At 38.9% G+C, this 12658-nt stretch overlaps 1 protein-coding gene across 1 annotated transcript; it reads left to right on the top strand.

Moving 5' to 3' along the window:
- The first annotated feature begins 10090 nt into the window (after positions 1 to 10090).
- On the top strand, positions 10091 to 11918 carry LOC114827404 (mogroside I-E synthase-like). Its single transcript, XM_070807163.1, has 2 exons — positions 10091 to 10872; positions 10988 to 11918. Exons 1-2 carry the CDS (start codon positions 10216 to 10218, stop codon positions 11711 to 11713), a joined length of 1383 nt encoding a protein of 460 aa, XP_070663264.1. The 5' UTR covers positions 10091 to 10215; the 3' UTR covers positions 11714 to 11918.
- The last annotated feature ends 740 nt before the right edge of the window (positions 11919 to 12658 follow it).

Raw genomic sequence — 12658 nt, forward strand, 5'->3', positions numbered from 1 at the left:
CTAAAAGCTAGAATTCGTCGCACTTGCTTATCACACTTGTGCGGTACGGGGATCAAGATGAGATATAGTGGGGCAACATCCACGCATATTCGTGCTGTTTTCCAGAAATGTTGATGCTATTATCTCCCCCTAACGGCGGGAAGACTGTCTCATTAAAGTTGTTTGTACCATACTTGACCAATCCCGAAACTACCAAGCATCGGTCAATGTTATACCCTCAATGACCCAGAACAGTTTCCTTCAATCTAGGAGGACAATCACAGCGCAACACGTGTCAACACCAAAAGGCCAATCACAGGACGACATGTGTCAACATCAAAGGCCAATCACAGCATGACACGTGTCAAGGCCAGAACAAAGCTAGAAACTCTCTTCTATAAAAGGAGATCATTCTCCCACAATAATCCTGAATGTCATTTGTACTAAATCATTCACTAGTACTCACGAAATGAGAGCTTGAACCTATGTACTTGTGTAAACCCTTCACAATTAATGAGAACTCCTCTACTCTGTGGACGTAGCCAATCTGGGTGAACCACGTACATCTTGTGTTAGCTTCCCTATCTTTATCCATTTACATACTTATCCACACTAGTGACCGGAGCAATCCAGCGAAGGTCACAAACTTGACACTTTCTGTTGTACCAAAGTCCTTACTTATTTTGTGCATCAACAAAAGTGACAACCCGTAAATAAGCGGTAAAGAGATCATATGCAATGGCTCGAAGAGAGCTAGTGTAAGGAGAATCATGATCGACAAAAGATACATATCATTCTCTAAGGACCCATGGTGGTACGTTATGGCAGCGCAACTTAGCACATGGAATGCACACCCAAATGCGGAAATACTAAAATCATCAGGTTCGTACCCAGTAACCAACTGTAACATCATATAAGTTTGGTGGCAATGGGCCTCAAGGCGGACCAACATAACTGCGTACAAGGATTGCATAGCCCTAGATAGAAACCAAAAAACTTGGTACATTTACCAAAATTCGGGCAATCATTTAAATTGCGCTTTATGATCACTAGGCGAGGCTCTTAGAGGTGAACATGAGAATTCAATGTTCAATTATAAACCCAAAATACATGCAATACTTTATCGAAAACTGTCGATATAAATTCTCCGGCATTATCCAGTCTCCCGAACCTTAAGGGATAAGTAGGATGGTGAATCCTTAATCGGCCATGAGGTTTAGCAATAATGTTTGTGGACAAACATGTGACCAGTTTATGGATTCATCAACCAAAACCATAAGTATTTATATGGTCCGCATTTTGGTTGGATTAGTCCACATATATTCCCTTGAACCCACTGTGAAAAAAGAGTCGCTTTGTATCTTTGCTAGGGATGATTTAGAAAACAAATTTCCCAAAATGAGCGGGTTTTGGCAAAGTGTGCTTGTAGGCACAAGATCCTTACTTCAGGTAAGGAGATGCGGTGTAGCATCATTGTTCGACCTAAGTGTCCCAAAAGGTCATGCCAAAACAAGTAAACTACTTAAATCACCTGGCTCCAGACCAACCACATATGGCGTGGTCCTAGTTGGGAGACAACCCATTGGCCCCCAATCAAAGCTTCAGGCTCATTTTTGGAGGTGGTGCAAAGATATTTCACTCTATTTTCTTCAGTGGTTCATTTATGATCATTGTCATCTCGAATATCCTTAAAAACTCAACGTCAGGGAGAATTTAAGGTCCCTTAAATGGTGATTCAGTACCATTCATACGACGAGGATCATGCCAATGCTCTTAATCAGGTTGGATTAGCCTGAAGTCGTTGTTAGAGATGTGATTTAGGTGTAAAGTTAGTGTGCGTAGTACACATTCATCCAGACAACTAACTTTCCCACATTCCTACCTAATCACGTGTTTAATTGAATCGGTCACATGTATTAAGAAACATGATTCATTTAACTCATATTCGAGGACAATATCAATAAGATTATCCATAAGTAAAACATACACCAAATGTGAATCCAAGAAAATGGAAAAATGTTCACAACGTAAATGGTTTACTAAGGGGATTCGGCCAACAAGGCCATCCATGTCAAAATTATGCTCTTCCAACGATGTTTAGTGGAGCAAAATTGGTCTCATGTATTGACTACTAGAATGGTACTCCTTAACAACATTGGTAGGGGCACGAACAGGTGCATAACCAATGGTCTATTCCATCGAGACAGAAATAGATTTTGCAAGGTTAAGGTTCAGGAATATTTTCCTTTATTCTTGAAGTTTTAGGTCTTAGGTACCAAGGATCATGCTTCGGGCATGATGCCACACCTTGGCAGGCCATGATTCTACCATATGTTGTAAAAACAAACTCGAAATTGGATTGTGAGAGAACATGCCATTCAGTGTATCCTTGCCGAAGCAGTGCATCACCATTCGGTAGGCTTTGACCGAACTGGGTCGAGCTATTCGGTAGACTCCAGCCAAACTGGGTTCATACCTTTTTCTCATGTTTGTGGTAGTAATCAAATCCGAAATTTTGGTAAACTTCAACTATCTACATTACTGCTACAGGGGCAAGTTAAAAACAAGGAAGGATGAGAAAAATATTCTCCAGTCAAAATTCGATCGGATTTATAAACTTCAGAATTGTACTCATTCATATACATAATCATGGTGTGCTTCAGGCAATGTCCTTCATGATTAGACAGTTCATAGGAGCGAGCTAAAGAGCCATGGAATCCTCGATCGGGAGATATTTTCATTTGTAATGCTTTGAGCATAAGTCTTCGAATGAAGATCATGGCGGAGGCTTATTCAGCTATTCCATGCCATTGTTGGCTTCAATGGTTTCTCAGCTTCTTGATAGTCAAGTGGAGATTCATGTCTTGTACCTCACATAAAGTGGTTTCTATTAGAAACTTCCAAATCAGGAAAATCAAACTTGTGACGGTTCGACAATCAACTGAATTGAAGGGAACAAGATTGTGATTGTTGCTATGAGAAGGAATCATCCATAAACATCAAAGTTAGAACATTCGAGTTCTAAGACATGGTTTTCATGAAAAACGTCGGGTTTTTCATGGGTGTATTGTTTTATGAAAGCTTCGGGTTTCAAAGGTACTAAATTTGAAACTACAGGTTTAATTTAGTTTATGAACGTTTAGTTCATAAAAGAGAGGTTCCTGCAAGAACACAGAATGCAATATACAACTAAGTGTAGTGGATTTGGGTTTCTTCAGGAACTCAAGTGTGAATGCTTCAGGACTACGAAAGTATGTCAACGGTTCAAAGTATAAAAATAAATTATTGAATCGTTAATGTCCAAAAGTGATATTCAAGTCAATAATTTTAGATACATTATCAAATTAATGGACTACAGGTCACTTTTAATTAATTCAATAAATCAGGACCAAACAGGGTAGATTGTAGAAGCACAAAAATATTATTGGATCGAAAGTATAGCCCCAAAATAATTTGGGCTAGGTGTCGTGGGTAAGGGGCATGGGTTGGGTGCTTTAAGTAGAAAAGGCAGGGCCCAAAAAGGGCCCGAGAGTGACTGCAGGTCATGGGGGTGAGGTGAAACCCCAACCGCAGCTGGGTTTCAATTTGGATTGTGGGGATGGCACGGAAGCAAGCCTAAAAGCTTACGGGTTGCGAGGTACACCCCAGCCGCATTGAGCTGGCGTCATGCATGGCAAGCAATGTGTCATGACACATGGCCTAGCAAGCTAGGCTTGCTGGTAGTAAACCAAAGGCCAGGGCTGCAGGTTCGTGGCTACTGCACAAGCCCAGCAACCATAAGGATTGCGGCATGTAGGTCAGGGAAGGAAAGCCCAACCAACTGGGCTAGTGAGATGGATGCGAGCCAAGGTCAGCGTGCATAGGCTCGGGGCTTAAGGCCATGCCGAGGTGAAATCCAGGTCGTGGCCTAGGTGTTGTGTCCATAGTGATAGTGCGGTGGGTGTGCTGCACCATACCCAATTTCCCTTTTTTTTTTCAAAATCCCTTAGGGTTTAGGAAACCCTAAATATGCTTCTAATTTATTTGATATAATTTGACTCACAAACTCCACATAACAATGTAATTGTGCAATGCATGAAACAAATATATGTATTGACAAATATATGAACATACACACACACACACACACTATATATATATATATATATATATATATATATCGAAAGGAAAATATAATCGTAGGGGTTCATGCATCATGGGGAATGTTTTCATGCTTGTCATTTCAAATATCTTACTTTATTTTAAGCATACCTGATTGGCAGAAAACAACAAAAGCCTTTGAATTTGTAGAAGATCCATCTCGGAAAGCCGGAATTGCATCTCCAATGCATTGTATCACGTTCAACAAAGAAAAATTAAATTGAATCAATAGCATGTAGATCAATTCAAAATAATAAATTAATCATAAAAAGAATGATTAAAACATAATACTCCCCTAATTGAAAATCAAACTCTCTTTAGCGCAGCGTCAAAAGCATGATGATAACGTGTTGTAAGCATAATTTACTGAGCAATTATGGAGGCCATAGAGAGAGGGAAGGTGCGGCATAGAGAGAGAAGAGAGAGATGTGTAATTGTGGATGTGTTCTACTCCACCCCATTGTGTCTTTATTTATAGTAGTAGGATAGGTAAAACTTTTTCCTTTAGGATTACAACATTTAATAGGTAATCAACTCCTATTAGGAATATAAGAGATATTCCAAGATATACTAGGATTTACACAATCGCATTCCTAATCTAATAGGAATGCAACAGTTTTGTATATTTTTTACTTTAAAAAAAATATGCAACTTAATTGACTTTAATACTTTTTGAAAAAATATGTGCAACTTTCTTACTCATGCGAGGGAGGTGAAGGTTACGAAAGAATCGAGAGTATCATGGAGCACGAAATTGAACTAGTTTTATATATTTTATAATAGAACCAATTTGTATAATTTTAGAAGAATTAGTAAATGGGGAAGCCTAGTTTGTGTTGGGTTGGATTAGATTGATTCTTACTTAGTATTTGTAAGTTCCAAAGAATTTACTTTTTTATGTTACTTATGTATCGTTCAGTAGCATAGCGACACTCGAAGTTGAGCAAATGGAGGAGCTTGCTTGGGGATTGAATAGGAGCAATAGTAATATATTGTGGGTGGTTAAAGAATCAGAAGTGGTAAACGTCCCAAAAGGGTTCTTGGAGGAGACATCCGAGAAGGATTAATGGTTTCATAGTGCCCCAAAATGGAGGTTTTGGCTTATGAGGCGGTTGGATGCTTCATCACACATTGCGGTTGGAACTCAACTTTGGAGGCATTGAGTTTGGGGATTCCGATGGTGGCCTGCAATTGGACGACCAGCGTACGAATGCCAAGTGCATAATGGATGTGTGGAAAATAGGGGTTAAAGCTTTAACTAATGAGAAAATGGTTGTGAGACAAGAAGTAATAGAACAATGTATAAATGAAGTAATGGATGGAGAGAGAGGGGAAGAAATACAGAAGGACCATGCAAAATGGAAAGAATTTGCCATAAAGGCGGTTGATGAAGGTGAAAGCTTTGACAAAAACATTGACGAGTTCATTGCATAACTGAAGGGTTAAAGCTAGTGCTAAATTCCAACAAAATCAAATCGAATCGAATACTTGTGTTTGTAAGGAGTTGCTCAATCATGCTAATAATGATGCGTTGTTGAAGAAAAAGAATGTTGAAGAGTTTGGGAATGAGTAGCAAAGGAGAGGGAATGATGCGAAATATATAAGCACACAAATTAAACCCTCTTTTTATCAATTGTACCAAAGTATGTAAGTAGGGATCGTTCTAGGCCGGGGATTAGGAGGGATTGCGAAATCACTTGAAAACTGACTCAAAAACGTAAAAACAAAGTTCAAAACACTAAACTAGACTCAAAGAATGCAAACTAAACTCTAAAACACTAAAACAAACCAAAAAACTCAAAACAGCACATAAACACTCAAAACTGCCTTAAAAACACAATCTGGGAAGTTTTGAACACCAACACAAATTTGGACGAAAATAGGTTATAACTTGACTCAAGACACTTAAAAACACAACTAAATTGATTTCTAACTAATATAACACTTCAAAATAAAGGGGGAATTGGTTTTGACGAAATTGAAAACAAAACAAAAACTTGTAAACTAAAACAGATTTTAAAACGAATTTGATTAAAGTGAATGGATGGAAAGCTAGCTAAGGGGTTCTTCTCCACACATGTCACACTTGCATACAAAATGATTTCCAATTGCGTTCAATAAACCATGAATTCTCAATGCCCCAGATTAACCGTGAATTGCACTAATTAACCCTCAGATTTTCCTAAAGTTAGTGAATTGGATGATTGCATACGACAACCCAAAGCATTCCCCACAAGTTCCCTACATGAATTGCATAATAGAGATACAAGCACGAATCATTAAGTTCTATGAAAACCATAAGCATTGATGAGGCACTTGTTATTATGAATTGCATGAAACTTATGCCAAGAATTTACTTAACACGATTGTGATCAACAACCTTTACTACTTGCGAATTTAAGTTCATAACGATTAGGTGAAACTCCCTTATATCCTAGCATGAGATTTATGCATGAAAATTAAGCGTGCACTCTCAACCAACACACACAAATCAGTTTTAATTCATATAGATAAGCAAATTGAATTCACAACTTATGAAACACAATTAGAAGTAATCAAATCATATAGCAAGCATAAACATGGTTTCGAATCCCCCCTAGCCAAGGGGGGTTTAGTTCCTCATACGCACAAAGAAAAGATAAATAAGTTTAGACATTGAAATCCAAAGAAAGAAAACGCCTAGACACTCCAACTTGGACAGCAGGTGCATCCACGAACTTCTCCTTCTTCCTTGCTGCGGCACAAAGTTTGGGGACAGGTTTTGGGGTTATGAATGGCGTAGAATGGATGGGGGATCGTATGGTAGTGGTTAGGATTGATGGGTGGTGCGGCAAGGGGTGTTTAAGGGCAAGAATTATGGAGAATGGTGGTGCAAAGCTGCGGCAGAGAAGGGGATTATGTTTTTGGCGTGAATTGATGTATATGGGAGGTGGTAATTCGACCAAGGTTGAAATATGAGTATATATAGGCACCTAAAACCCTAGGGTAATCAGATGTGGACTTGGAGAACCCAAATCCATCAGGAAAATGGCTTAAACAATCAGAATTCTAAGGGGAAAAGTCCAATAGGTGCGGCAGGTATGGATGAGAAGGATAAAGCTTCTAGAATGCCTTGCAAGGCAAGGAAAAGAGGTTTCCTTGCTGAAATAGGTGCGGCAGGTATGGGGGGGAAAGGATAGGACTTCTAAAAGCCCAAAACCAAAGAGAAATAGGACATAACCCACGGCAAGGATAAGGAAGTGTTCTAGAACCTTTCTTTGTGTCCAAAAACACTTAAGAAACCACCAATGTTACTGAAACTTAAGGCCATCTAGGTTTAGGAAAGATCAACCCAAAATATGAAACTTTAGGCTTAACTTTCCTACTTCAAGTAGGAAACCTTGTTTGAGTAGGAATCTTCATTCTTCTAGGAATCCATGTTCAACTAGGAATCCTTCGTTGATTAGGAATCCTTCTACAATTAGGACTCCTTCGTTCTCGTTCATTCCTTTCGTTCCAAGCACATGATATCCATTCCAAGCTCAATCTTGCTCCAAAAGGCTCCAAAATGCATTGTTTTGCATACTTTGCCCTTAAAACCTGAAAACACATGAAACTAGCTTAAAAGACTAATTTAACTAAGAAAACACAACGTAAATGCACAAGAACAAGCTCACTAAGTCGCATAAATATGCTCCTATCAGGGAACTGCGACTGGGAAGTAACAAATGAAAGCAGTAGTGACCGCTTTCCACACTTTGGTGCTGTTGATCCTACTGGATAAGCACACTCTCTTCTACAACAACCTTGGAACTGCGGCATAATTTTTCACCCATTGGTAATCTGGGACGGTTCGATATCTAATCTGGTGGCTTAATTGGAAGTTGCTGGAACTGAAGTGGCTCATATTTCGTAAGCATAGTCTAATATGCATCTTGTTTAATCTCCAGCTTGTATTAAAGACAAGATTATCATCAGTTATATCTGTCTTCGATTTTCTTTTTGTTAATGTGGATATCGTTGTTGTGGAGTCAAAAATAATCAAGAAAATTATAAAGGTGACACGTGTGCTTTTGGGTGAAAAAAAGACAATATTACCCTCGAGGCACGCCTGAACTTCTACGTGTAAGCAGCGAACAATCATGGCACAATCAAGGTCAAAGGTGATCAAAATAGATTTTTATTCAAAACCTATTTCATCCATCCTCATCAAATCCTCTCCACAAGGTAACCTTCAATTATTCATTCAAAATATGATTAATTACCTAAATTAATTGATTAATTTCCTAATTAAAATTAATTTTCTAATTAATTTCCTAATTGATTGCAAGATATTATTTTGACATACTATCTTGCAATTACACCCAAAAACCACCATATGTGGCCGGTTCTCATCTCCAAAGGGGGTCAGCCACACCCATATAAATACCACCTCATTTCTCCAAAAACCTAATTCCAACTCTCTTGCAAAATTCTCCAAATTTCTCTGAACATTTTTCCCTCAAATTCTAACTTTGGCATCGGAGGTTCTTCGGCCAAAGCCCCCCCCCCCAATTCATCATGGGCGCGTAGACTCTTGGCCTTAACCTAAGGTGTTAATTGTTTTGCAGGTGCATTTTCGTCCAAAAAGAAGAATGCGGAAATTTGCATCCACAGTTGTTACGTTGATGACCTTTTGGTCTTCATGTGCATATAAGCTGTTCTGCTGCATTGTTTTAGTTTCTTACTGGTTTCTGCTGGTGCTAAAATGATATGGTTTTCATATACGATGTTTCAATTAGTACCATGCACATAGGGTTGTTTGACTCAATTATTTTGGATCGGTTATAAACTTCTAGGTAATATTCTCGTTAGACTGAATCGAACCAAATGTTTAAAGTCTGTCATTAATCTTTAGTTTTGTAGTCTGCTGTTGTTAAAGAATAATCTCACTCTCTTACCAACTTCAAGTCTCCGCATCTTTAACATTCGAAAATCCCCCATCTCATGTCCTCAATAATTCGCTCCTTACAATCGTAACTCGTGAGGAAGCCTTAGCACGAAAATTAAAGAACGCCGAACCAAGTGGCTGTAAGTGTATCCAACATTGTTTTGTGTCTAATTCTTAGTCAGCGAGACAATCTCCCTACTCCTGATGTGAAAAATATGAATGTTGTTATTGCTCCTGTGAGATGAACTTAACTAGAGATGTAAATTTTGGATTTGATATTTTGTGTGTGTTTATATTTATGATGCTATATTTTTTATAATGTACTTCTTTAGAAATAGCACTTCTATGAGCCAAAAGCACTTCTTTGTTTTTTGGCCAAATGCAAATGAAAGCGTTTTTAGTCATTCCAAAAGCAATTTTAAACTGGCTCTGCGTCTCTTTTGCATCTTGAATAGTAGATGCTCTTACATGCTACTCCACTATTCTCTTTTAAGTCTACGTGCTTACGTTTTTTGTTCAATGAACATAGTCCTAGGAGAAATTCCTGTTTCTTTATTGATCAATCAACATCTTCACTTGCTTAATTTGAAACGATTCTTTATGTTTTTGGTTTATGTTTTTGGCACTATATAAAACGTTAACCCCCAAAGACTAAAACAATTATAATTGAAAAATGGTTTAAATACACTTTTTTTTCTCTCTCTCTGCACGCCACCCTTTTCTTTAATCATTAGATTAAACAAACCAAAGCAAAACTAAGAAACAGATTAAGATTAAGATAAAACAAAAGAAAACCGAAAATCAAAACTAGAAAAGTCGCCTAGTCGATGACAAATAGTATTCACAATAACTTATTTTATTTTATTTTTTTCATTTTTTAATTACGGCAATGAGTACAAAAGTTTTCTTTTTCATGATTTGAATAGGTTTTCAAGAACCATATTTCTCTTTTTGGACCTTTTAAATATGCATCAAAGAGACGTATCCAAATTACTTTGGTTCAAAACCAAGAACCTTCCAAATTATCCTATGTATAAAGTATGACTTGCCTGCCAAGGAAACAACATCTGCAGTTTCGTGGACCGATTGTGCACTACATCTTCCTCCTCCTATACAATTGGCTTCTACATTTTCGCCTAAATATTCAAACACATTTCCGTGCAAAGCTTCAAAGTTTGGAGCAGAAAATGGAGAAAGGACAGCTGAGAGCCTACAAAGCTCACTGCTTGATCTTACCCTATCCGAGCCAAGGCCACATTAATCCGATGCTCCAATTTGCCAAGCTTCTAGATCACAAAGAAGTGAGAGTCACACTCGTGACGACTCGCTTTCTCTACAAGACAATGCACAGTTCAGGATCGAGTTGCGCAGCTTGGGAGACCATCTCCGATGGCTTCGATGATACTGGGAAAGGGGACACAAACATAGACATCTATTTGGAGAGGTTCTGGCAAGTGGGGTCAAAAACCTTGGCCAAGCTTCTTGAGAAGCTTTCGAATTCAGGGTCCCCCGTGGATTGTGTTGTCTATGATGCATTCATGCCTTGGCCTTTGGATGTTGCCAAGAAGCTTGGAATAGCAGGGGCAGTTTTCTTCACTCAGTCTTGTGCCGTTGACAATGTCTACTACCATGTCCACAGAGGGCTGTTGAAGCTTCCTCTTGCTGATGGTCAGTCTCAAATTTTGCTTCCCGGGTTGCCAGCGCTTGATCCTTTGGACTTGCCATCGTTTGTTTCCGATTGTGGATCTTGCCCAGCTGTCTACAGAATGCTTGTGGGTCAGTTGTCGAATGTCGACAAAGCTGATTGGGCCCTGTGCAACACCTTTTATGACTTGGAAGAACAAGTGAGTACATTGTGAAGTTCTCTCACTCATTTTGACTCACAGTTCCATAGATTTGATTAATTTTTAATTAGTTCAAGTATAAATTAAACTAATTGCTATTAATTTCTCTGCTTAGGTGGTCGATTGGATGGCTAAGCTTTGGCGATTGAGGACCGTTGGACCAACTATACCGTCCAACTACTTGAATAAGCGACTCAAAGATGACAAAGAATACAGTGTCAACCTCTTCAAATCAGACAATGATGCTTGCATAAAATGGCTAAACGAGAGGCCAAAAGGTTCCGTAGCTTATGTATCGTTTGGCAGCCTAGCAGAACTCGAAGATGAACAAATGGAGGAGCTGGCTTGGGGCTTGAGGAGGAGCAAAAGTAGTTTCTTGTGGGTGGTTAGAGAATCAGAAGCAACCAAGGTCCCAAAAGGGTTTATCGAGGAGACATCCGAGAAGGGTTTAGTGGTTTCGTGGTGCCCCCAAATGGAGGTTTTGGCTCACGAGGCGGTTGGATGCTTCGTCACACATTGCGGTTGGAACTCAACTTTGGAGGCTTTGAGTTTGGGGGTTCCGATGGTGGCATTGCCACAGTGGAGTGACCAGCATACGAATGCCAAGTACATTATGGATGTGTGGGAAGTAGGGGTTAGAGCTCCAACTGATGAGAAAGGGGTTGTAAGACAAGTACTAGTAAAACAATGTATAAGTGAAGTAATGGAGGGGGAGAGAGGGAAAGAAATACAGAAGAACGCTGCGAAATGGAAAGAATTGGCCCGTAAAGCTGTGGATGAAGGCGGAAGCTCTGACAAAAACATCGACGAGTTTATTGCAAAATTGCAGACCCAAAGCTAGTGAGGAAACCTAACCCCTCTCTCCCCATCTTTTCCTTGTATTTTTGTTGTTTTTGTTTCTAGAATAGTAAGGTTTATGTCTTTTTTTCTTCTTTATATATTTTTTTATCATTCTTTCTTGTATTATGAGGGGTTTGGTTTATATTCCCTTACTTAGGTGTACCTCTTTTTTATTTATCAATAAAATTATCCTTGTACCGTCGAAATTATTCTATAAAAATTAAAATAAAAAAATAAAAAATAAAAAACTAGTGATGAAGTCCAACAAAATCGAATCGAATAATTGTCTTGGTTTGTAGCAAAAGAATCGAATATCTGTGTTGGTCCAACTCAACCTTAGGTCTCAACTTATGTAAGGGTTGCACTAAAGTCATCTCCAAATCAGGCCGGTCATATAGGGTTATAGGCTAAAAGATGACTTTTTTTTTACATAAAATCCATCTCTAATAGAGATCTGGATCAAAATACATAGGACCTACCGGGTTAAAATCCAGCCATACTTAGGCCCCGTTTGGGATTGAGGTGATTTTAAAAAAAGTCACTGTGAAAAAAAGCTGAGGGTCATTTTTGTGTTTGGTAAACTGAAAAAAAAAGGCTTATTTTGGAAGCTGCTGTGAGAATAAGCTGAAAATCAAAGGAAAAGTTGAAGCTGCTATTTGCTGCTTTGAAAAAAAGCCAGTTTTTTCAAAGCACACGGAGCTACAGTGCTCCTTTAATGAAAAGACACACTATCATCCTGCTTTTTTTTCCAAAAGCACTTTCACAAAAAAGTTTACCAAACACTCTACTGGCTTTATTTCACAGCCGCTTATTCTCACAGCACAGCCGCTTATTCTCACAGCAGCTTTTTTTCAAAGCACAGCAATACCAAACCAGCCCTTAGCCAGCCAGCCCGCCCCTCCCTCTCCGATGCCATTCTTCTTCCCCAAAACCCAACCTTCCTTCT

This window comes from Malus domestica, chromosome 10 (genome assembly GCF_042453785.1).
Source record: "Malus domestica chromosome 10, GDT2T_hap1".
Taxonomy (NCBI): Eukaryota; Viridiplantae; Streptophyta; class Magnoliopsida; order Rosales; family Rosaceae; genus Malus; species Malus domestica.